The following is a 26,077-nucleotide window of genomic DNA, read 5'->3' as shown; positions in this document are numbered from 1 at the left end:
TAATTGGGAATACACAGGCTATAGGCTCATGCAGGCCAAGCTCTTCCCTCTTTGCATGTGCTGTGTGTTTGTTAGAATCACACTGGGGTGCCGGGAAACTCTGAAAATCATCCCCAAGCTTCAGAACTGATTCGACAGATAGTAATTGAGCAGTGGCCTCATTTCTGGTGTTGCCACAGCACTGGCCTGCCACGGTGAACACGATGGAACAGATGCCTGTCTCTGAGATGCTGAACAAAGGACTACTGTAAAAAATTAATCTCTAATGAAAGGAAGTATTTTGAATGTGTAGTGGGAGAATTTACCTTCTTGCCCCTCACCCTCCCCACCCACCCCCACCTTCCCTTTAAAGTAAAGCTGAGGTTTCTCTTTTTCTCTCTTGCATGTGTGAGTCTAGCAAATGGGAGGGCATGCCAGTTGCTCTAAATGCATTCCGAGTCTCATCATGTTAGGATTCCTTTCCCGTGGTGTAATCCCACTGCATGCCAAGGTGATCACCTGGCCTTCACTGTATCACCCTGTGCACCTCAGGTCATAGATGATAGATGAGTAATAAATGGTCTGTTTTCTAATCCAGAGGCAACCTGTTTTCTGTCAACATTTACCTATCATGGTTTGGGCTTCCTGGAGTTTATGCTATAAACTGATTGAGTTTTGATATAGAGTGGTATCTTATTGGTGTATTGTTCATCAAACGTGTACTCTGTGCCACAAGTACCATTTTGTACACATTATACTGGATGTCCACCACCTTCTGGTTATCAAATTAATTAATTTTTATAACCAAAATCTTGTGACTCCCAATTATCTTCATTTTGTTACAGTCTTTTCATTGGTAAGAAGTATACTGAGATAAAAGGGAATTTGATAAATTGCTGAGGATTAACCAGCTAACATTGGCTGGAAAAATAAAAGGGCTTAGATGCAAATTTGTCTTTTGCATATTGGTGCCCTTATTACTTTACCACAATAGCTAACGTTTGCCTTACATTTTTTCATTTTGTTTTTCCAAATGGTTCATTAGTGGATATATTTTGCCTATAGTTGAGGCCCTATGTAAAGCCGTCTATACAAGCTTCATAAAAGCCGTGGAAGGAAGTCACCATGAGGATAGCAGGAGGGAAAGCCACCTTCTTGTCAGTACACACTGTCTCTTGTTAAAAGTGAGGATTTTTGCCCTGTATGGTCCTGAAATATTTTTTAAAAAGCATGGACTAAAAAAAAAATGTTTAGAAAATAACTTTTTCTAACTTTGAGAAAACTAAAAGCCTTCCAAAATATCTTCGATTAAGAAATACATTCTAAATTAATAGTTAATTTTTAAGTGCTTTAGAAATCCAAATTCATCATCTAAATTTTTATTTAAAAATTTCTGCCTTTTACTATTGGCCATGAAAATCTATTCCTTCAAATTTCATGAAATTAATTTAGGTAGAATAACATCCAAAATTCAAATCAGGTTTTATGATATTTATTAATTTATTGGCATTTATTCAGCTATTCAACCAAATTTTCTTTCTTTTTTTTTTAATATATGTTTTATTGATTTTTTTACAGAGAGGAAGGGAGAGGGATAGAGAGGTAGAAACATCGATGAGAGAGAAACATCGACCAGCTGCCTCCTGCACACCCACTACCGGGTATGCGCCCGCAACCAATGCACATGCCCCCGACCAGAATCGAACCTGGGACCCTTCAGTCTGCAGGCCGACGCTCTATCCACTGAGCCAAACCGGCTTTGGCCAGGCTCTTTTTTTTTTTTTTTTAAGATAGCCCGAGATTCTTCGTCTTTTTTTTTTTTTTAATTTTTTTATTGAAGGGAAAGGAGAGAGATAGAAACATCAATTTTGAAAGAGAATCACTGATTGGCTGCCTCCTACATGCTCCCCACTGGGGATCAAGCCTGTAACCCGGGCATAAGCCCTTGACCAGAATCGAATCCAGGACCTCTCAGTCCTTGGGCCAACACTCTATCCACTGAGCCACACCAGCCAGGGCTCAACCAAATTTTCATTGAACAGTAAACATTTCATTATTATTGCTAATTCAATAATTATTAAAAACAAATTAACAGCAACATTAATTAAAATATAGGCATAGGCAAGACAAAATTATGCAAATATGCAAGACTAATTGTTGAGAACATTTTTCCTCAAGGAATTATTCTCATAGATTTTTATTTTATTACATATTTCCAGAAGTACTTAATCAAAATAGTGAAGGATGAGTTCCAAAATGTCTAGAAACAGTTCTCTTGCAATTTTTGACATCATTAAAGTTTTCCATACAATTAAAGACAGTGTTCCTAAAAAAATAGTAAAGATATTTATGAGTTAAGATAAAATTTATTTCTTTAGACATTCTGTTGTAATGGTTTATAACAATGATTCTAATAGTTTTTCATTACTTCTGAAATCAACACAATAAGAATTTCCAAAAATTAAAGTGTTACTTACCTGTATACCTATGCACAATGTGCAAAAGATTTAGAGCAAGCAGGACACTTTTCTGAAAGACAGTAAAGTCACTGATGAAGAGGGCTCGATCACCACTAAGAAGTATTCGTGGGGGCAGACCTTTCTGGAATTCGTAAGTTCTAACCAAAGTTGTAGGAAAGAGGGGTGGAGCTAAATAATCCACAAACAAAGCCCAATTTCTTCCAAAATCTGCTTCTTGTTTAGAATAATACCTTAACCTACAAGACAAGAGGTGGAGGGAAGTTCCCATTTATAATTAGCCAACTCAGAATTTTGCAAACTCAATTTTCAAAACAGATATTTTGTTCAAAACTACATCCTACCACTTTTTATAATGTGGATTGTAGAAACTGGCAGTTGATTTTAGCTCTTAGATTTGAAAATTTGAAAGATTTCATTCGAATTTTAAATCTGGAAATTACCATCCCAGAAAATGGTTTTAGTAGAATGCTTTTCCCTTTTCATAAGGGAAAATCCTGCTCCATTTGCATAAGCTGAAATGTGACCAAGTCTCATTATTTTAAAACTAGAGGCAGAGTGCATGAAAATTCATGCACTGGAAGGGGGGGGGGGGGGTCCCTCAGCCCGGCCTGCTCCCTCTCACAGTCCGGGAGCCCTCAGGAGTGGGAGGCGACCCAGCGACCAAGGGAAGGCGACGCCCCATCACACCTCTGCTGCTGCCACTACTGGTAGCACCTCAGCCAGCCCTGGTTACCTGAGCCTCAGGTGGCCCTGGGTGGCTGGGCAGCCGCCATCCGAGACTTGCCTGTGCCTCAGGCTGGCTATGGGCGGCTGGGGGGCTGAGAGGACTGGGGAACTCCGTAGGCAGGCACCGCCATCTTGTGGCTGTGGGTGCCACCATCTTTGAGGGCATGGCAGTCAATTAACATATTCCCTCCTTATAGGCTTTGGGGGCCACCATCTTTGAGGGAGTAACAGTCAATTAACATATTACCTCCTTATTGGCTGTGGGCACTGCCATCTTTGAGGGTGGGGCAGCAATTAGCATATTCCCTCCTTATTGGCCATGGCTGCCGCCATCTTTGCGACAGCATGAGAGTCAATTAGCATATTCCCTCTTTATTAGATAGGATGTAAAGATACATTCAAAGAAGATTAGCAAAATTTCTGCTGAATTTTGATATTTCTAAAGGAACATGTGATTTCCATTTCAGGTAACCACTAAACAATAAAATAGCTTACAGACTATTTTTCTTGTGTTTTAGGTAGCTTGGCATTTTTTTTTTTTTCTAATGATGTGTACAGTAGTCCCCCCATATCTGAAGTTTCACTATCCACAGTTTTCATTACCTTTGGTCCAAAAATATTAAATGGAAAATCCAAGAAATAAATGATGGTTAAGTTTTAAACTGTGTGCCATTCTGAGTAGCGTGATGAAATCGCTTCCTTTTCCACTCCATCCTGGGACTGTGAATCATTCTTTTGTGCAGCATGTCTCTGCTGTTTATCTTTGTACAGGTTAGTCACTTAACAGCCATCTGGGTTATGAGATTGACTGTTGTAGTATTTCCAGTGCTTGCATTCCTGGTATAAATCCCACGTGGTCATGGTTTATAATCCCTTTTTTGTTTTTTTTTATGTGGCTGAATCCTGTTTGCCAGTATTATGTTGAGGATTTCCGTGTATGGATCTTTGAATATCAGTTTGCAGGGTACATCGTTTTATAAACAGAAGAGCTATAAGGGTAAAAGCTTAGTCTTTGGAGTTAGACAACCCGTGACATAAATCTTCCTGACACTACCAATCTGTGTAAACTTCAGAAGAGATACTATCTATACAATTTATTGTTGTAAGAATTGACTGAGAGAGGAGAAGAACATCCATAGTTCAGATTCTGTTATGCAGCTATTAAAAAATATTCATATAGGTCTAGGTTGACACCTATGTAGACAGCCATGTAAAAAAGTCAGAAGTTCAGGAAATGAAGTAAACATGTTAGTAAAAAGATAATTAACTTTTGTACTTATGTTTCTACTAAGATCAGCAAGAGGTGTTTGCTTGTTTGTTGTCCCCTGAGGTGGTGTGTGAAGAAAACAGGCATATACGCATTTAAACTTACTCGTCAAACAATTCATATGGATATTATTTTGCCTCAGGTTATTTATAAATTTGATCTATTGAAAAATTAGTCAAATATTTCCAAATTAGTCACATTCAATAGTTTGGAATAAATGCAATGAGCATGAAAAGCAAAATAAGCACATAATAGAAATTTGATCATAAACAAAATCTGAAATATCCTTAAATTTTAACCACTTGAAGTATTGCCACACTTTCAAGAATAAAAACAAGTTTTCTCATCTCTAGGAGAAGACAAAGTAACAAGTGGTCATCAAAACATTTTTAGACTTCCTCAATCCATCAACAAAAACTTGCCTCAGGGAAATGGTTTGGGAAACAGAGTTTGGCAAGCCTCCAATCAGTGTCATCTTTCAAAAGTCAATCCTTTAGGAACTGACCATTAGAAACTGGGGCCCATCGTATAAACATGTTTCTAATGAAAATTGATAGCTATCTTACCTGAGTATTCTCATACTGGTAACTCAACTCACTTAAAATCCATGAATCCCTGAACTCTGTATCTCCTAATACCCCAAAACTAGATGAGAAAAGTGTTCTGCTTAGTGATACTGGGCCTGACAGATGTAGTTCTCCCTTCCTAGAATTGGAGTAAGTTCAACTTTGTTGTTTTATTTCTTTTTTTTTAAAATATATATATTTTATTGATTTTTTACAGAGAGGAAGGTAGAGGGATAGAGAGCTAGAAACATCGATGAGAGAGAAACATCGACCAGCCTCCTCCTGCACACCTCCTACCGGGGATGTGCCCGCAACCAATGTACATGCCCTTGACTGGAATCGAACCTGGAACCCTTCAGTCCACAGGTCGACGCTCTATCCACTGAGCCAAACCAGTTTCGGCTGTTGTTTTATTTCAGATATTGAGGGTTGCTCTCATTATCCTCTGAGAGTTGATATTAAAAATGCAATTTTCTAGAAGAATTTCATTTTGCATGTGATTGGGAAAGTTTGCAAAAAATATTATTTTATATACTATCTACACTAATAAAAGATGCAAATCGACCATACCTTCATGACACCCACCAGCCAATCAAGAGTGAGTATGCAAATTAACCCAACAAAGAAGGTGGGTTAATTTGCATGTGCAGGTACCAAGCGGCCGGGGGCGGGGTGGGATGCTTGTGTCATCGTCATGGCAACGACGCAGGCATCCTGCACCACCTCAGCAGCTCTAGGTCTCTGGGCAGTGTGGGAAGGCAGAAAGGCGTCTCTGGCCAGAGCGAAGGTGGTGCCCATAGCTAGGGGAAGGAAGGCCCATTCTTGCACAAATCTTGGTGCATCAGGCCTCTAGTTTTCTATAAATTATAATCACTTGATATCAATTATGAGCTTGAGGTTGCAACCCCCGCTCTACTTGCTTGACCAATAACCTCAGGTTTCATTGGCAGTCATAGAAATAGCCAAGCAGTTGAGTCACAACAAAAAAATTGGGATGATGGCTACAATTCCAATTCATTTCACAGAATGCCAAGAGTATGAACTTTTCTGTGGACCAATATGAAAATCAGCTTTAAAGCAATATGAAGAACAAATATATACAAAACAATATGACTCCTAAATCTGTTATTGTTTATCTTAATTGAATATGTGGTCAGTGGGCAAGATAAAATTAGGTGGTTAACAAGAAGGCCTCAAGCATGTGTACTTGTGCTTACATGTGGTTTTTAAACCAGTCGCCCATCCTTTCCTTCTTTCTACACCACATCTCACTCTGGGTGGCTGCTACTACCCCAAATATAGTGTCATTCACTCCCAGACCAAGTCATGCTGCCTCATTCAATCTCATTTGCTATAAAATTGGGAGACTTTTAACATTATTTTAGCTACACAGCATGATAACCAATATGCTTCTTGGATAGTTCCTTCCAAATATGTGTTAACCCAGTTATTTTCTCTGATAAAATGATGCAGACATCATATAATTATTTGTCATTACAGTCTCTGGTTTGGGCAAAATACCAGTTTGGGCAAAACAACCTTTTGTTTGTTTGTCTTCTTGGACTTCTGGTTTGATTTTGATTTATTGCTTTTTATTTTGTTATACTTTATAATACAAATCTGCTTTTTTTTTCATATTTTCCTTCCTATTTGTAAAACACTTTTTACCTTATCCAGTAAAACATTCTCTTGTCAGTTAGTTTTCTCTTTATCTACAATACCTCCCATGGTTGACATATTGGTAAACAGGTTGATTGAAAAAACACTTCAATGAAAAAGGCAATGTAAGATGGAAATGTTGTTACCATGTGAAAACAAAATAACTTTTAGATCCATTCTTACCTGTTGTGAAAATGTTTATGAGCAACCTCCACGGATGAGACATGTGCAGCCCATAAGTACTTCAGCAGGTCATCAAAACTACTAGAATCGGACTTTAAATGCTGTCCAAGAAGAACAGGGTTATATTATTTAAGCAATGATAACTGTCTCTCTTCCTGAAAATCAATTCTACTTACAAATATAATTTTTCAACATCTAAATGAGGGTTTTTCCCCCTAAAAGTTAAGATATGAAAGGTTCAATGCTTAACAGTCTCTAAAAACTTAATATTAGTTATATTAATTACTAGTGATGCTGAACCCACTTGAAAGCAATAAACCATGTGTTTTAGGATCTTATGCTGTTCAGAAACAGAGCTTTAGTATTTTATTTACTCGTTCTCTGTCCATATAATGAACTTTTCACAAAGTCTTAGCAGTGATGGGCAACCTTTTGAGCTTGGTGTGTCAAACTTCGCCAAAAAACTCAGCATAACTCGGGTAGTGTGTCACTTTGAGGAAAAAACATTATTTCGCAAATGTTTCATCCTCAGGAGCAGCAAATGTTTCATCCTCGGCATGTGGCCGCCTCAGCGGCCAAGTGTCATCAGAAATGGCTACGCGTGTCAGTGCTGACATGCACGTCATAGGTTCGCCATCACTGTCTTAAAGAGTCAGAAATGGGGTAAATGGGAGGAGTAAGAGTATTTTGTCTAATCATATGAAATATAAAGATCTGTAGAGGGAAACTTGTTTGTTTTGGTCGTTTACTCTTCATCCCTGGCACTTTATTTTAGATATCAATATTCTATTCTGATTGTCAAATGATTGTTTCAATCAAGTTATATTTGTTTATAAAGAGAGTTGAAATAATCTGATCAAATTCACCACAACCTATATTATATTTGTATTTCTATATAGGTTTTTGCTCAGTCGGCCCTGAAATTGTGATAAAAGAGAACACTTTATCTCTATTAAATCACAATTCTCATGTGTTTGCATATAATTCATTTGGTGTGAGAAAAGTGGATAGGGCAGCCTCAATATTCAATGGGTAATGAAGGTGCTAATTGTGATATGATGTCATTCAGTAATCAACTCATTAATATTTCTGTCATCATAATAAATATTTTAATATTAAGAACTTAATTCCTTAAGAACTTGTTCAATGCCTAAAAAAACTCTACATTGAATATATTATTCAAAAATTATCTGGCCACCCCCAAATAATATTAATTAAATTACTAAAAAACAAAACAAAAGCCACACACAAAACCTGGTAAAATTCATTCCACTTTTTCATTGCTTCTGGAAAGGATGAATGACAGCTAGAAACATTAAAACAAAAACTCATCTGATCCTTGTACGGTGGCAGCAATGTGATTTTGTCTGATGGTATCCCCATTATGCCAGAATCAACTGCAGCAAGGAAGGGTATTGCAGAGAGATAAAAATTAAGGTCTGTGTAAACAAAAAGTTATGATTAATATTATTAGCATACAAAAGAGGTTGCTTTTGAAGTAAAGAAATCTATCATGAAGGTAAACCCACACATTGGGAAATGTAGTAAACCTTAAGCAGTAGTTCTGGGCACTTCAGAAACTATCAGAAATTTCCCTTATTCTCATATGCAACTTGAATGTGCTTCTCTTAAGAATCCTGCTCTCCTAAAGCAGAATGGATTTATGCTGTAGGTTTATTATTTTAAAACATAAAGGATAATAATGGACTTAATGTGCCCTTACCAGGGCTGGGGATCAAGCCTGCAACCAAGGTACATGCCTTTGATGGGAATCAAACCCAGGATGCTTTAGTCCACAGGCTAACACTCTATCCACTGAGCCAAGCCAGCTAGGGCTGAATTGATTTGTTTTGTAAAAGCAGTAATACTGGTTTTAGTTTCTGTTTCTCTATTTGGGATTCAGTGTTAAATTGATTCTTGGTGGAAAGGTCATCAATTTGTGATTTGACTTTTACATTATACTCACCGGCCCACCAACTGTCTACAGAGATGCACAGATGATCCCCAGACTTATGGCCACAGTCTGTTTTTCCGGTGGGGTCAGCTAATCTGCCTGAAAAGAGAGAAAACAGAGTTGGGTTTACTGGACCATTTCTAAACTGTAGATTTAAAAAAAACACCAAAAAACATGCTTGCCTCTGGTCATTATGTTCTCTGAGGAATTTTTTCTTATCTTCCCATGGCAAGAAATACATCATTCTCAGTAGCCTTTACCAAAAAGTGTTTTTGTGTCATTCACATTTTTTTTCAAGAATAAAATTAACTCTATTTTTGTTATTATTGAAACCCAAATTTCTACTATCAAGTTACCCTACTTTCCAATTATATTATTTCTCTAGCAAAAGTTTATGTATCTCCTGTAATCCCAGCATTTCCTTCTCTCCCTCTCCTTTTCTCTCCCATATGCTACAATAATTCCAAGCTTTATCCTTTAGGTCATTCTATTTTTTTCTTTATGGATTACTTAAAAAAAAATCCAACAACATTCCACCTTTTTTTCAAGATTCAATTCAAATCTTATTCTATTTCTAGCTCACAACACTCTCATTTTTATCTAGTATGTTTTTATTCGCAGGCCTTTTATTGTCCTTGGATTGTATCATTTCTAATTTTCCTTCCTGTGTTTTAAGTCCTTTGAGTGGGGGCATGGAATCTAACATAAATTTCTGTACTTTTTCCACAGCCCTCCCCTTTCCCTCATCTTTTCCTCTCTCATGGCACTTCTTTATCTTATCTTAGACTCCCAATATTCTCTTCCCAATTCCAACATTTTTCTAGGCAAAATTTCTGCTAAGCAATAAAAATGAATAAATACTGATGTATGCAAGCAAATGAATAAATCTCAAAAGCATCATGACAACTGAAGTAAACCAGACCAAAAAAGACTATATAACAGTTTACATGAAAATTCTAGATAATGCTCCCTAATCTTCTGTTAGAGACAGAAAATCAGTGGTTGACTGTAAAGTTAGGTATTGAGGTGGGTGACGAGTTAGTGGGGAGAGTAGGGAGGCAGAGAAAGAGTGGATAGAGCATAAAAATAGTTCCTTAAAGATGAGAATACATTTTCTTTCTGGTCATTGTTGATGGTCCTTAGCTTGAAATACTTTTATGGTTATTTAAAAAAAATGTAATCCTATTTTGATTTTCTCTAGTTATGTCATGTAGTTTACTTCAATTAAATACTAAGTAAAATCAACCACTAAAAAAGAAAAGAATCCCATTTATTATGTTCTTGAGTAAAAATAAAATTTTGCAAGGTATCCAATCCAACATTTGACCTTGCCATTTGTTCATTAGTGAATCCAGGATAGAAAACTTTATGAAACTTACTAGAGGCTCAGTGCATGAATTTGTGCATAGGTGGGGTCCCTCAGGGTGGCCTGCAGAGATCAGGTCCCAGCTCACGCTCCCAGCCTCACAGCCCTGTAGCCCTGCCTGGCACCTTGCCATGGCCTGGGGTCACCCCCTCACCTGTTCCACCATCCCACCGCGTTCCCACTCTCCTTGGGGCCCAGTGGGGCCAGCAGCGCCTCCACTGCCACCAGCTGCCAGCGCAGCATCTCTGATGCCCGCCATGTTCTGCGCTGCCCTCTGGTGGTCAGCACATATCATAGCGAGAGGTCAAACTCCCTGTTTCCTGGTTGAATGATCACCTGAGGGGACAATTTGCATATTAGTCTTTTATTATATAGGATGTTTGGGATCTTCCTCAACCATGTCCCAGGAATTCAGATATTTTTCTTCTCCATGCTAAGGACTGCCTAGGAATAGGACTTACACTGGGTGTCAGGAGATCCCCATGATGAACTTGCTTGTAATGCCAGCTCAGGATGCTATCATAGATCAGATCTTGCAGAGTGTCATCTCCTATCTTTTCCACAAAACTACCCATTCTCTCATTGATTCTTTTCCTTCAGTACAATTATCTGGAAGCTGATGGTGAAAGTCCCTTATTTCTTGAATGCCATTGTTAGCCAGAATAAGAGAGTTTGGAATTTATGATGTTTTTGTTACAATACAAATCTTCACTTTCATTTCTGAATGGAGATATAATTTTTAGGGAGAAAACATATAAGAGAAAGGTTTTCCTGCAAAGGATTTTTATGCTTTGTCTCTCCAGTATACATGATTACTTAATCACATTTAGAACTGTAGGTAATAGAAATTAATTTTATGTAACTTTGTGTATTTAATGTATATTGCTTTAACTCATTTGTTCATGGGTGTACTCCCCAGGACTTAGAACTAGGCTTGGCACCTAGTAGCATCTCAATTAATAGTTGTTGATATGGAATGAACTAGGTCTAATATGCTGTGTCTCAGTGAATGAAGAATACAGTAGCCATTTGTAACTATTTAAATTTAAATAAAATTGAGAATTGAGCATTATCCATCTCAAGTGCCCATTAGCCATATATAATAACACATGAGCACAGTAGGTCTCCTGTTCCCCTTCTGGACAGTGCAAAGACAAATTTTTCATTATTGCACACAGTTCTGAGTAGAAACACCATGCAAACTGGGGCATTCCATAAATGCTTGATAAAATTAGTTTAGGAAAGAATGAGGAGAAAAGTGGATGGGGAGGAGTGGGGGGAAATAATTGGAAAAGGAGTGAGAAGAGGAAAAAGAAAAGTAATTTTCACAAAAGTGGTGTTATATATACAAGGTAATGCTTCCTATTTAATTTTCAGTTAAGTCAAAGGGTCATTGTAATGAAAAAGAGAGTCATTCTTTTTTTTTTTTTTAATTTCTTTATTGATTAAGGTGTCACATATTTGTCCTCATCCCCCCATTCCCATCCCACACCCCTCCCCACGGATGCCCCAACCCCCTGTTGAACTTAACCATTGGATAGGCTCATATGCATGCACACAAGTCCTTTGGTTGATCTCTCCCCCCTCCCCCCAACCTCCCCTATCCTCCCTCTGAGGCCCGCTAGTCCGATCGATGCCTCCTTGTTTCTGGTTCTGTTCTTGTTCATCAGTCTATGTTGTTCATCATTTCCCCTAGATGAGCGAGATCATGTGTCCCTAGAGATATACTTATAAGAACTGAATGTGAGACGAGCAATAATAGTTATGCTGACAGGCAAATGAATCAGTCTGTAGTTAGTTTCTTTCTGGACCAATAGTTCTTTAGAGACCCAACTTCAATGTCCACCAGTTCCTTATGTGTACATGTCAGCACTGACCCCTCAGCTCTGGATGGTGGACAAATGGTGGTAACGTAGGTCCAACTCCCTCTGGTTTGGTCTCGGCCTGACCCAGGGGCACGGCTTCACCCGGACTCAGGGGCACGTGGCCTCACCCAGACCCAGGGGCGCGTGGCCTCACCCGGACCTAGGTGCGCGAGGCCTCACCCGGATCCAGGGACACATGGCCTCACCCGGACCCAGGGACGCGTGGCCTCTCCCAGACCCAGGGGCGCATGGCCTCACCCGGACCCGGGACCCAGCCTCACCCGGATCCAGGGACACATGGCCTCACCTGGACCTGGGGGCGCGTGGCCTCTCACAGACCCAGGGGCGCGTGGCCTCACCCAGACCTAGGTGCACGAGGCCTCACCCGGATCCAGGGACACATGGCCTCACCTGGACCCAGGGGCGCGTGGCCTCTCCCAGACCCAGGGGCGCGTGGCCTCACCCGGACCTAGGTGCGCGAGGCCTCACCCGGATCCAGGGACACATGGCCTCACCCGGACCCAGGGGCACGTGGCCTCTCCCAGACCCAGGGGAGAGTCATTCTTACCTGTATGATATTGCCATCCATGATATATAGGTAATCCCCATAAAATATTTTGTTCATTTTCTGGTGCAAATTTTTCAAAATACTTGGCTGTTTCATTCAATAGGATTTTATATGTTCCTTGTCTTTCAAGGTAATGCCAGCAATTAATGATGTACTTTCCATTTTCTATCTTATAATCACTAAGCTGATCAGGACAATCTTTCCACAAAGGGGGATATGCATCTGAGAGACTGGATACTACTGCAAAAGAAGCAAAATTACAGCCAATCACTACACAAGCTCAGAAAAATGGTAAGTCCTGGTTTTTAACCTGCAGGTTAAAATTATGATAAGAAGTTAATGGAATTGGATGAGGAAGTAATATGATTTATTTTTTGCACATCTGCCAATAAAAACTCTTTATTATCTTTACTGAAAATGATAGGGTGGAGAGAAATAAAGATAATGAGGTACCTATCTTGTTAATGATCTCCCAAGTAAATAATGTTGATTATATATCAGTCTTTAGATTTTTTAGTAATGCTTGGTTTCTTCCTAAATTTATTTCTGTCTGGTCTTCTGTCTTTCATATTATCTATGATAATGAATTGTATGTCCTCTCCAGAGGAATTGTATTTTAAAAAATACATGTTTTTATTTATTTCAGAGAAAGGAAGGGAGAGGGAGAGAGATAGAAACATTGATGATGAGAGAATCATTGATCAGCTGCCTCCTGCACGCCCCACAATGGGGATCGAGTCCACAACCCTGGCATATGCCCTAACTGGCAATTCAACCCTGACCTTCTGGTTCATGGGTTGATGCTCAACCACTGAGCCACATAGGCCGGGCAAAGAGGTATTGTATTTTCAAAGATAGCTGTTGATCTAAATTCATCTCTATTGGATGGCATTTAGCAACATAAAAGTATAAAGTAAATAATTTTAGATAGAATTTGAAAGATATTTTAGTAATTTTTTTACTTCACCAGATTTTTTTTTTTTTTACATGTCAGTAATGTGCAAGCCCAGACTTGTATGTCCGATCTGTTAACCCAAATTCCACATTAGTAGGATCTGAGGCAAAGGTAGTTTATTTGGGGTTACAGAAAGAAAAAAAAAAAGGAGGGAGAAAGTAAGGAAAGGAGGATAAGCTAATACAGGAAGAGATGGCTGGCTTGCCTCCACTAAGGATATGGGTGCTTAATGTTGTCTTGAGCATTATTTGAAGACCATTATTATGAAAGGCCAAGTGGCCTTGAAAGAAAAAAGTGAGTGGAATTTTGTCTAATCATCCACTGAGTAAGATGACCCAAGGAGTAGGAACTCTCCTGCCATTCTGGTTGCACAAATCAGAGTACCAAACAGGTTCTTACAGGCGTCCCAGGGAGCAGCAGAGCAGTTGAAGCCCAAGGCAGTAGGTAAGAGGTACGGGATAAACTGAAATACAGCTGCCAGTGGCACCTGCACAAAGAAGGTCAAAACCTGTGTGGAACTGGTCCAAGCAGCACGGAGCCAGAGAGTCCAGCAACCTGCAACTGCCCAACAGGAAGGCACAACAGTCACAAGAAAAGCTGGTCTCTCTGGCCAAGCACTTGGCAGATGTTCTCTGACCACAATGAAATCAAGCTGGAAACCAATAACAGAGGGACAACAAGAAAATTGCTCACAGCCCAGCCAGCGTGGCTCAGGGGTTGAGCATCTACCTATGAACCAGGTGGTCATCCCCAGTGTGGGGCATGCAGGAAGCAGCCTATCAATGATTATCTCTCATCATTGATGCTTCTATCTCTCTCCCCCTCTCCCATCCTCTCTTAAGTCAATAATAATAATAATAATATATATATATATATATATATTTTTTTTTTAAATCCTATTTCCACTTGTTAATATATAAACATGCTATTGGTTTTTGTTTTTTCACCTTGTATTGTAGGTAATTTTCTTTTTTTTAAAAATATATTTTTATTAATTTCACAGAGGAAAAGAGAAGGAGAGAGAGATAGATAGCTGGTCAATGATTCTCTCTCAACGATGAGAGAGAATCATTGACCAGCTGCTTCCTGCAAGCCCCAACTGGGGATTGAACCTACAACCTGGGCATGTGGCCTGACTGGGAATTGAACTGTGACCTCTGGATTCATAGGTCAGTGCTCAACCACTGAGACACACCAGGCAGGTATGGGAACAGGATTTTTTTAAGTGCCATTTATAATAACTCCAAAGAAAATTAAATATTTAAGTTAAAATCTAAGAAAACATATAAGGAATCTGTGTGATGAAATAAATCAAAGAAGACCAAATTTGCTTGTAGAGACATACCATACTCATAGTTTGGATAATCCTATAGAATAAAAGCCTATGTGGTCGTGATCCCCTCATGCTGTGACACCGTCATGCCATAATGAGCGATCACCAGGAGGCTGCGTGCACAGTGGGCACACTCGGATGGGCGGGGCTGGGTGCACAGCAAGGTGTACACTGGTCGGCAGGGGCTTGACCCTGCGTGCGCCGCACAGAGGCAGGTCTCACGGCTCCGAGTGGTGAGGCAGGAGGTCCCACAGCTCCGCGCGGTGCCGGGGCAGGACCCCTGGCTCTGGCCTACCTCTTTGGGGCAATCCATTGAGGAGCCCCGGGTGGGTGGGCGGGGCCTACCTCTTTGGGGTGATTGATCATGGGACTCCCACACTGTGAGAGGGCACAGGTCAGGCTGGGGGACACCGCCCCCCCCCCCCCCCCCCGCCAGTACACAAATTTCATGTACCAGGCTTGTAGTTTAATATAGTAGAGATAGGAATACTCCCTACATTTATATATAGGTTCCACCTAATTCTTATCAGTAGTTCAACAAGGTCTATTTCCCCTAAATATAAAGAATTTTACTCTAAATCTTCTATGGACAGAGAAAGACCCTGTATTATCTAAAAACCATGTTGAACTGTAGGAACACAGCGGGAGGAGTCATTTTCCCTGGCTGCATACTAGTACATAGCCACAGAAATCAAGACAATGTGGCACTGTTGGAGGACTAGGCACAAAGATTATGAAACAGAACAGGAAAATGAAACAAATCTACACAAGTATAATAATTTTTGACAGAGATGCAAAGGCAATTTAATAAAGGAGGGATAGATTTTTGATTAAGCGATGCTGGAGCAATTGGACATCCACAGGCAAACAAATAAACCTCAGAGTAATTCACACACCTTATACAAAAGTTAACTAAAAGTAGATCAGGAACATAAATTTAATACACAAAACTATAAAACTCCTAGAGAAAACAGGATAAAAAAATTTCGACACCTATGATTAGGCAAATAATTCTTAGACTTGAATCCCAGAGCACTTAAAAGTAAAAGTTAATAAGAAATAATTTGATAAATTGGACTCGGCAAAATTTCAAAAATTTGCTGTCTGAAAAATAGTGTTAAGAGGATGAAAAGATAAGCCATAAAAGGAAAACTGGTTCATGGGACTCAGAAAAAAAAAAAATCTTTAAATTTCCCTCTATGAAAGAGTCTATTATGAGGAGGAAAAGATAAGCTACAGACTAAGCAAAAGTATTTGCAAACCACATATCCAACAAAGGACTTATGTGTAGACTATATAAAGAATTCTCAAAACTCAACAGAAAGTAATCAAATTAGAAAATTGGTCAAGACATGAACAGCCATTTTGCCGAAGATATATAGATGTCAAGTAAGTACATGAAAAAAATGTTTAATTAGCATCTTTTAGCCATTGAAGAAATGCAAATTAAAACCACAATGAGACATCACTGCATGCCTATAAGAATGATTAAAATAAAAAGTAGTTATACACAAATGCTAGCAAGTATGTTCATTTGTAGGTTGCTGGTGGGAATGTAAAATGGTATAACACTCTAGAAAATAATTGGGCAGTTTCTTTTAAAAGTGAAGACCTTTATTTTTAGAAGTGAAGAACAGATTAATCATTTCTAAAAGTCAGGGTGGGGAAGGCATGGGCTAAATGTAAATATAAATAGGTAGAATGAGGAAGTCTTGTGTGATAGTATAATTCATTATCTTGATTGTGATAATGATTACAAAATGCTACACTTGTGATGATTTTGCATAGAGATATACATATGCATGTACGGGCACACAAATGAGTACAGGTATAACTGGTAAAATCTGAATAAGCTGTATGGCTTGAACCAATATTAATACTTTTGTTTGATAATATAAAATGTTCACATTAAGGGAGTTTAGGTGAAGGGTGCCTGATACCTCCCTGTATATATTCTTGTACTTTCCTATAAATAGATAATTATTGCAAAATAATAAGTTTTATTAAAAAGTGAGAATACATATATGTTATTTTATTTTATACTAGAGGCCAGGTGCACAAATTTGTGCATGGGTGGGGTCTGGCTGGCCCGCCCCAATCGGACAATCAGGCTGAGCTGGCCGCGGGGCGGGGGGGGGGGGGGGGCGCACAGCCGGCCCCACCCTCTGGTCAAACTTCCAGCCGAGCTCCCAGTTGAAGGGACAATTTGCATATTAGCGTTTTATTACATAGGATGGACAGTTCCCTCTGTGGGGTAATAAAGGTTTAAAGTTGTTGATTTTTGCTATGTCAGGAGCCAAGAGTTGGTCAAAGGATTAACTCTGACCTTACTTCAGTAAGTTACTGAAACTAGGCCCACTTCCTCTTGCCTGAGGACAAAGCATTCTTTCCATAGTTGCCCCTCAACCTGCCATATTCTTTACCTATAGTCAGCCCCTTTACGACCTTAGTCAATTATCTAAACCCACATGACCCGTTCAGCCCCCACCCCTCCTAGGCATCTCCCCTTCTAGAAACCACATATAAGGAACGCTGTAAAAAATAAAATTTCGAGGCTTGATCAGAATCTAACAAGTTACCATGCAACCTGAATTGCCCATCATGAAAGGGTGTAATCTGACCACCAAGCCCATCACTAAATTGAAGTAGAATATAAAAGAATGATTTTGAACAGGCCCTGTAAACACAAGTAAGCTGTCTGACATAGTGGCTCAGATTCCCATGACCCATATGCCTTCAGCCTTCTCCATCCCATGCCTTATTTCTGGCTTCACGGGCAATTCCATATGACCAGTTGTCTGAACGCCACCCCTAGGGCTTGGTGGTCAGATTACACCCTTTCATGATGGGCAATTCATGTTGCATGGTAACTTGTTAGATCATGGTCAGGCATGTAAGAACCAGTAACAAGGGAGAAATTGTTCCTCAAAAGGAAAACCATTATTTGCAGAGGATTCTAGAGCTTGAATACAAAATCCTAATAGTCTGGACTGCAATTCAAACATAGGGCCCACTCAAGGCTCCATATAGCATCCCTGTCTTACACGGATACTTCCAGCACCATTGCTCTGTTAGGTCATATGGTTCAAGTGACAGAGCAGATTTCATGGCAGCCAGACTAGTGGCAGAGAGTCCTGTTGTGCTGGGTCTCACTCAAATGAGCAGCTTTTCTGGCCACCACTCCATACGGGTCTGTTCAAATGAGGCACCCATGGCCTCAGACTTCAGAGGCCACCAAAGCCATGGCTTATTTCTCAGCAATAGTTGCAAAACCCAAGATGAAATGTAGATACATTACATCCCAGAAGTCTGGACATGGAGGTGTAATTTTAGGAAACAGTCTGGATACTGTGAGGTCAAAGATGGCTGTATATATACAATACTCTATTGTGTGATTGTTTCTCATAAAAGTACAGGGTAGCAATTCTGAAACTGTTATATTGCATGTATCCCAGGTTGAACAAAAAAGCAATATCTGTAGATAATAAGAGCCTGGATCACCACCACCAGTGAAAAGATACAAGTATAAGAGTGGGGTCAGGGCAAGTATAGCATGAACCATTGGTTATGATTGACTGAGACCAGCCCTCTTCATATACTTGTCCTCCCCTAAAACATCTCCCAGTACACAAGCTAGCTATGAAACAATAACAGGGATTTACTCTATAAAAATGCTTTTACCAGGCAGGGTGGATCACATCTGTTTAGATCTCTTATTGCAAATAAACATAGAATTTATGGATTTATGATGTTTAGCCCGTGATGGAATTAATCTCATAGGCATTTTTAAAACCTGTATTAGTAACAGAACATAAAACTGGGAATCCTAAGAGTGAAATCACTGCCTTTGAGTACAGTGTATTTGCATATGCTATTCAGAACATATCTTTTAAGCCAAATGCAAATTGCACATTCGTGCAGGAGAAAAAGACGATTAGGATGCAGTGTCTGATGCCTTCTTTCCCTCCAAAATCAATTTTGTGTATGTCTGCTTCTTGCTTGTATCCTAAAAAGTATTAATAAGCTTCAGATTGGGGAAAATTTCAGATTCATGTGAATCCGTTTTGACAGTTATATTCTTTGTTTTAACATATTCATGATAAGAGAAATACAAATTAAATACCTACTGGCATGCCATTCCTCTACTCAGAAATTAGCAATGCCCCGGCCAACGGGGTCTTCGAACGGGAGTACCGAGGCGGCGCACCTAAGAGAATGAGAGACAAGGCCCGCGAAAAGGACCGGAAGCATGATCCATGCTTGTGGGACAAAGAGCACAGGGAGGGAGATATAAGGGAGGGCCCCATGCGTGTTCCTTCACTCAGATTTGGAAGGGTCAATGGGAAAAAAAAAAAAAAGGAGACATATGTACTACTATTTGTAATACCTTAAACAATAAAATTAAATTAATTTAAAAAATTAAAAAGAGACTACTGTGTTGGCCAAAATAATAATAATAATAATAAATTGAGTTTGATTTACAGATACTTCTGAATGATATATTGGCACTTCTTGAAAGAACACAGTTGAGTCCGACCAGCATGGCTCAGTCGTTGAGCATCGACCTGTGAACCAGGAGGTCACAGTCAGATTCCCAGTCAGGGAGCATACCCAGGTTGTGGGCTCAGTTCCCCGTACGGCAGTCGATCAATGATTTTCTCTCATCATTGATGTTTCTATCTCTCTCTCTGTCTTCATCTCTGAAATTACTAAAAATATATTTAAAAAAAGAAAAACAAAGTACAGAGCAGAAATAGGCTCATGCTGTGGAATTCACTGGTCTGACCATGTCCCATCATTCTGAAGTAGCTGGAATGATCTTTGAAGAATCAGTTACCATACTTGTGTGGCTGTGAGGAGGCAAAAAGGGCTAATTCCAATGTAGCCCTGATATTTGGGGCTAGTGATCTGAATCCAGGCTAGTAAGACATTCCTGATAGCCTATAATTAAGTCACTGCCTCTCTCCCAGACACTGGTCTTGCAGAACCGGTTACAAAGGCCATTGGAATGTGGACAGTGTACTGGCCAGAGGGAAGGCTCCTAACTCTGATGCCAGGCCAGACCACCAGATATGGCCTGGAGACCCCCAACACCTGGAGGCCTTCTTGAAAGGCCCGCGAAAAGGACCGGAAGCATGATCCATGCTTGTGGGACAAAGAGCACAGGGAGGGAGATATAAGGGAGGGCCCCATGCGTGTTCCTTCACTCAGATTTGGAAGACTGTTCCCTGAGTCCACTGGCGTTATTAAACAGTGTCCCTCCAACTTCCTCAGAAGCGTCCTTGGTCTTCTTGGTCTTCTGCAACAGCTGGGGCAATGGCCTCCAGATTTGGTATATGCTAGTTTTCAAAGACTAACACATGATGCTATTTCTTCTATAGACTGACTTACGGTTTCCAAAATCAAGGAGTGAAAATCAAAGTGTCAGTCCTCACTATTATTTCTAGTGATTCACTAATAAACTTTTGCTTGTTGTGCCTGCGACTTTGGGCTGTTCTCAGCTCATGATCTTAATTTCAAAGGAAGAATATTCTTTTTAGGGGAAACAATAATAGTTCCTCTGAGTTGGAAGATGAGACTATAAGATGGCCATTTTTAGCTCTTTGTGTCAGCAAATTTAAAGGAAGAGAGGGGGGTAAAGATAATATGAACCTATTTTGTTTCTCTCTTACCTTCTTGTTTTAGTCCCTCACTTGCTCTTTTTGACCTGCTTTCCCTCAAGTGGGCAAGAGTAAAGATCTGGGTGGTTTTGTTAATGGATGTAAATTTCTCAAATTCATTATTCTTTTTATTTTATTATTTTAAAATATATTTTTATTGACTTCAGAGAAGAAGGGAGAGGGAAAGAGAGCCCCCCACTGGGGATGGAGCTGCAATTGGATCATGTGCCCCACCTGACCTGTGACCTCCTGGATTACAGATCCATGCTAACCATTGAGAAACACCAGACAGGCAAGACTCTCCTTTTAACATGACTCATTGATTGGGTCTGAAGGATGGCCTTGTGTTGCCAATACCCAGGTGCTGTTAGTACCTAACACCTGAAGCCTCACAGAGCTCCAGTTCTATTTTTTGTCAAATCCCTACAGAGCTTCTCCATCTGTGATTTCAAGTCATCACAACTGAACCTGCCTGAGACTGAGCTCATCGCCTGCAACATGAGTCTTGGTGAACTTTCCTCTTTCTGTTGGAAAAATAAGGTATTTTTTCAGTTTCACCACTCCTTCAGACATCTTTAACTCTTCTTCCCTCCTGTATAGCCAATTCCAGAATTTTGTCTTTTTTTTTTCCTTTAAAGAATTTTTGCTTTGCCACCCTTTAATCAATGTTTATGCCTAACACCTGGATTAGTTCTAAGGTGTCCAGCCTGGTCATACCCATTCCATTTACTTCCTTTTGTTAGTCTAACACTGGTTCTTGGTAATCCTGAACAAAATTTTTTTTTTGTCATATCTCTTCATGAAATAAATTATTTCTATATTCTTACTGTTCCAAACACAACTACTTGGCCTTCTTAGCCAATAGTGCAATCAATTTATCCCCTGAGTACACTGTATGCATTTCTGCTCTGGCTGGGCCTTTCTCCCTGTTCTTTGGTGTCACACACACACATCACACATCAAACACACACACATCACACATCACACAACAGGTTTCAGTCTCTAGAGGTTGGAACCATGCGTTTTGCCTTAGTGAATGCCCACTGTCCTGCACATTGCTCTCCAGAAAGTAGTCACTAGCCACTTGGGCCATGTAAATTAATTCAAATTAAATAATATTTAAAACTCAATTCCTTAGTCACACTAGCCCCACTGTATGTGCTCAATAGTTATATGTGGCTGGTGTTACCCTACCAGAAAGTGGCCGCACATAATATTTATCAAGGAAGAAAGTTCTATTTGGCCAGTGCTGGATACAAAATCCAGAACACAGGGGTTATTTCATAAATGTTTGGTACAGAAAAATGAGGATGAAAATGGGAGCCATAGGAGGAGGAAGAGAAAGGAAAATGGAGTTGGTGAAGAGAGAGAGCCATAACCAATTTTTAGAAATCTATTTTTTTAGTTTACATTATATTGAAAACTCATGAAATGAAAAAGAGAGTTATTTCTTACCTGAATGATTAAGCCAGTCATGCTGAAGAGGCAATCCCCATAAAAACCTTGGTCATTTTTGTGTGAAGATTTTTCAAAATACCTGGCTGTTTGGTTCACTAGGATTTATAGGTCCCCATTCTCTTAAGATATACCCAGCCATTTTTCATTGTCTACCCTGTAGTCACTGAACTTACCTGGGATCTCTTTCCACAGAGTGGGGTGTAAATCTGACTTACTAGTTGTTCCAACCAAAGGAGCAGATATACAACCAACTATTACAGAGACCCAAGAAAGGTGGAAAGTCATGGTAACAAAATCAGAGATTAAGATTATGGCAAGGCTTTTATTGGGAAATTGAAGTAGGAGTCATAGTATATGTTTATACCTAGCCAATCAAAAGTTTGCATTCCTTTTCCTAATGATAATAGGGTGGAGATAGAAATGTCTTACCAATGAAATTAGGGTGACTCCCTTGCAACATAAGGTTGCCAGTCTGGGATTTTATTCACATGACTAGGTAAATTTATTACTCAATGATTGTGTGAACGAAAGAAGCCACCTGCTAACCTGACAAGCTCAGGGGAGGCCTGTGTGGCAGTCTTGAAAACTCAGAGACCTAAAATAACCACAAAAGATGGTCTGAAAATTAAATATTTAACTACAAACAGGTTATAGTGGGCAGTCATTCCTAGGCTGATATTTTCCCTGACAAAGATCAACTTAGATCTTTCCTGAGCCCATTTGCCTTTTTTTGCCTCTAAGATAACATATCTGTGAGATGTCTGGGTAACTTGTAACTTCCTCTTTTGCTGGAGCCCCTGGGGCCCAACCAAATGTGGTGGTCGCCAGGACAGATGCCTCAAATTCCTTCATTATCATGTTAGTTGTTCCTGTACCCACCTAAGTATGTGTCCATCATTTTACTTTTTATCCAATCCCAGGGGTTTCCCATCATTTGACTTTATCCCACCTCCTTAATCCATCACCAATGAATTTCATGTAACCCACCTATGTCCCTCCTTTGATGGCAATGTATAAATACAGATGTAACCCGCCATTCTTTGGAGCATTATCTCAATTCATTGAGGTTCTGCTTCCCGGCATATGTCCACAGTTTGGCTCAAATAAACTCACTAAAATTCTTTACAGGTTTCAATGTGTTTTTTTTTTTTTTTTTTTTTTTTCATTAACAATTGTAAGGCTACATAAGTAAGCATTTTTAAGAACTTTAAAAATATTTTATCATGTATCAACATTCCTGTATACGCTCCTTAATGTTGCCCATCTAGAAATGTGTGTGTGTGTGTGTGAGAGAGAGAGTCAGTTTTTCTTATTTATAAAATCCCTACTTACTTGAATGAAATCTTTAAGCAGTGAATTTGTTTACTTCTCCACAAAGGATTTTGGAAGGATTGGTGGTTTGGACCTCAATGAAATACAGTGAACTTCACTGGAATGGAATGCAGTGCCTTAGAAGGCTGTTTCCAATCATTAGCCAGGTTCAAACAAAAGCAATTATCAGCCGAATTATTGCCAAAGCTGTTTAGACATTGACTACATATTGCACTAAATGTTCATACATATTTGAATTTTTTTCCTGGGCTTTATCTTCTATTCTAGGTCCTGGTCTATTGTTTCATAATTCACATTACTTTACATAAGAAGGCTTTGTCATATGTTCCAACACACCTATAGTTTTTTTTTAATTTTCAGAGTTTTTTTTCTGACTCCTCTTTCTTGTTTATTTTTTTCTAGACAAAATACAGTATCTTCTAGAAAATTTAGATTTTGAAAAAAATTCCTATGATATTTTTATTTGGATTATATTATATTTCAGATAATCTTGAAGTGTTAACACTTTGATGATGCTGAATCTTTCTACACAAGCGTTTGTTACACTTTTCAATTCTTCCTCTTAGAAATCCCTATAGAAATGGAGATAATAGCAGTCCAAAATTAAATTATTTTTTCAGTACAATGAAGACATCACAAAAGTCAAAACTGAAAGCACAACACTGAGAACATATGTAGGTAATTATTTAGTTTCATAAAGAAATAACTAGAACTTGCAAAGTAACCATTGAAAAATAACTGAAAATAATTCACAATTGTCATTCAGACTGTGATATAGATTTCTGGTTACCTAACCTAATGTCCACTTGGAGGATCCAAACCTCAGCAGAAGTGGCCAGTGACAGCAGCTTCCATAGTAGTATCTCTACTCATCATGGTATTGGTTTTTCCACATCCACCTGAGATCACCCTTCAGTGCTTGAGGAAATGGTAATGGTCTCTCCTGAGGCAGTTGCCATACAAAACAATGTTGATTCTACTCAGAACCCACCCCCACTACTTTTTTTCCCTATAGACCTACTTACTATACCTAAACTTAAGTCCCAGCAGGCTCCTGATAGTGAGGTAAAAAAGTGACATGTGAGAAAGTATGCTACACTCCAAAAGAACTACTTGAGTTTTCAAATTTATACAAGCAGAATTATAAGAGCAGGATTATAGAATCAGGAGTTCTCTGTTTACACTGGGAAAAGCCATATATAGATGCATACCCAGGGAATCACACATTCATGGAGCCAAGCCATCCCTTAAGTCAGCTTCAGAATTTTCTATAAAGACTTAAGGAATAAAAGAACTAATTATAAGAGTGACATTAGTTTAGTGAAGCAACAACATGCAATAGCAGAATAGAAAATGTGTTGACATTTTTATGATATTTGACTTCTTTGATAGAATGGCTTTTATTTTGTGGAAAAATAATATGACATATTTCCTGACTAATTTGTATTACTAAGAAATTCATTAAAAATTATGTTATCACAAAATCATTTAATGTACTTAATCATATAGCTTCGTGGGAAAGCCTTGAAGTTTAGCACAATGGGTTGGGAGATGCGGGTTCCTTTGAAGCTTAACCTTAGCTTATTTTGATTGAATTAGGCCCAAATCAGCAGCAGTCTTTACTACTGATACCGAATTTTTGGACTGGAACCCGGATTCTTTGACCACAGGAATTAAAGAATGAATCCATGGACAGAAAGTGGTATAGCAAAGGTGGAGATTTATTGAAGAACAAGTACAGACTCCCACATGGGGAGAGGGAAAGAGTTCCACAGAACTGACTCCCTTGTAGGGAGGGGGAAAGGGTCCCACCTGAGTTCCTTTCCCTATGGCTAATAAAGGCTGCAGATCTTGGTGCCAGGTTTAACCTCTGATTGATCAATATTCCCCTTCAAATTGGTTACTATAGTGATTCCTGAGGCCCTCCTCCCTCATAATCCTTCCATTCCTCTGGGCTTTCTTCTTTTCCATCTGAATGAAGGGCTTCCTTCTCTTTATTTTGTAAATACAGACCTTTCCTGGGTACTTCCAGTTCCCTTGTCTTATGGAAATATACTTTCTCCCAGTCTGTAGCCCTGTGTTTTTCCATGGACTCCAATTCTAAAAAAAATCCCTAAGCCTGCCTATATTCCCCTAAAATTCCTGCTTCACTACTTACTACAGGGAGACAAGGATAAAAAAAACACACACAAAAACACACAGAAGAATATATGAGAATCTTGGAACAAAAAGATAGGTGTTTTCCCAAGTTTTCTTCTACTGGGATAGGGTAAAGTAGAGGTAGAAAGAAAAGAGAAACATCTTTTGCAAATGTGATATTCACTAAAAATAATATTCATAGTGGTTTTAACACCACTCTTCCCAATATATTAAAGAGACCTAATGGTCTTGGGAACCGAATATGTTATGTGATGACAACAGGATCTAGCTAGTTAACTCAGATAGAAACAGAAGAGGATTCCCTTCCTGGTAATGGGCAACACTTGGTCACTGGGATATAGTAATTGGTGAACAGACTTTGAAGATTACTACACTGATGAAGCATCATGCTTATAGCCAGCTCTGAACCAGGGCATTTACATTAGTTCCCAATTGCTGCTATGGCAAATTGCTACAAAATTAGTGGCTCAAACAACAATTACTTATTATATTACAGTTCTGGAGATGAAAAGTCCAAATATTGGTCTCACTAGGCTAATTCAAGGTGAAATCAGTCCAAGGTGTCA

General features: G+C 39.2%; 1 protein-coding gene across 1 annotated transcript; it reads right to left on the bottom strand.

The window, feature by feature from the left end:
• Positions 1 to 2,088: 2,088 nt before the first annotated feature.
• On the bottom strand, positions 2,089 to 22,304 carry LOC103285177 (protein LEG1 homolog). The gene is made up of 7 exons (XM_028141371.2): positions 22,193 to 22,304; positions 12,614 to 12,853; positions 8,827 to 8,913; positions 8,115 to 8,299; positions 6,861 to 6,961; positions 2,457 to 2,695; positions 2,089 to 2,305 (listed from the first exon to the last, which is right to left on the bottom strand). The coding sequence occupies exons 1-7, from the start codon at positions 22,302 to 22,304 to the stop codon at positions 2,205 to 2,207; spliced, it is 1,065 nt and encodes a 354-aa protein (XP_027997172.2). The 3' UTR covers positions 2,089 to 2,204.
• Positions 22,305 to 26,077: the final 3,773 nt, after the last annotated feature.

Source organism: Eptesicus fuscus, chromosome 10 (assembly GCF_027574615.1).
Source record: "Eptesicus fuscus isolate TK198812 chromosome 10, DD_ASM_mEF_20220401, whole genome shotgun sequence".
In the NCBI taxonomy this organism is placed as follows: Eukaryota; Metazoa; Chordata; class Mammalia; order Chiroptera; family Vespertilionidae; genus Eptesicus; species Eptesicus fuscus.
This window is presented reverse-complemented; position numbering and strand designations above follow the sequence as displayed.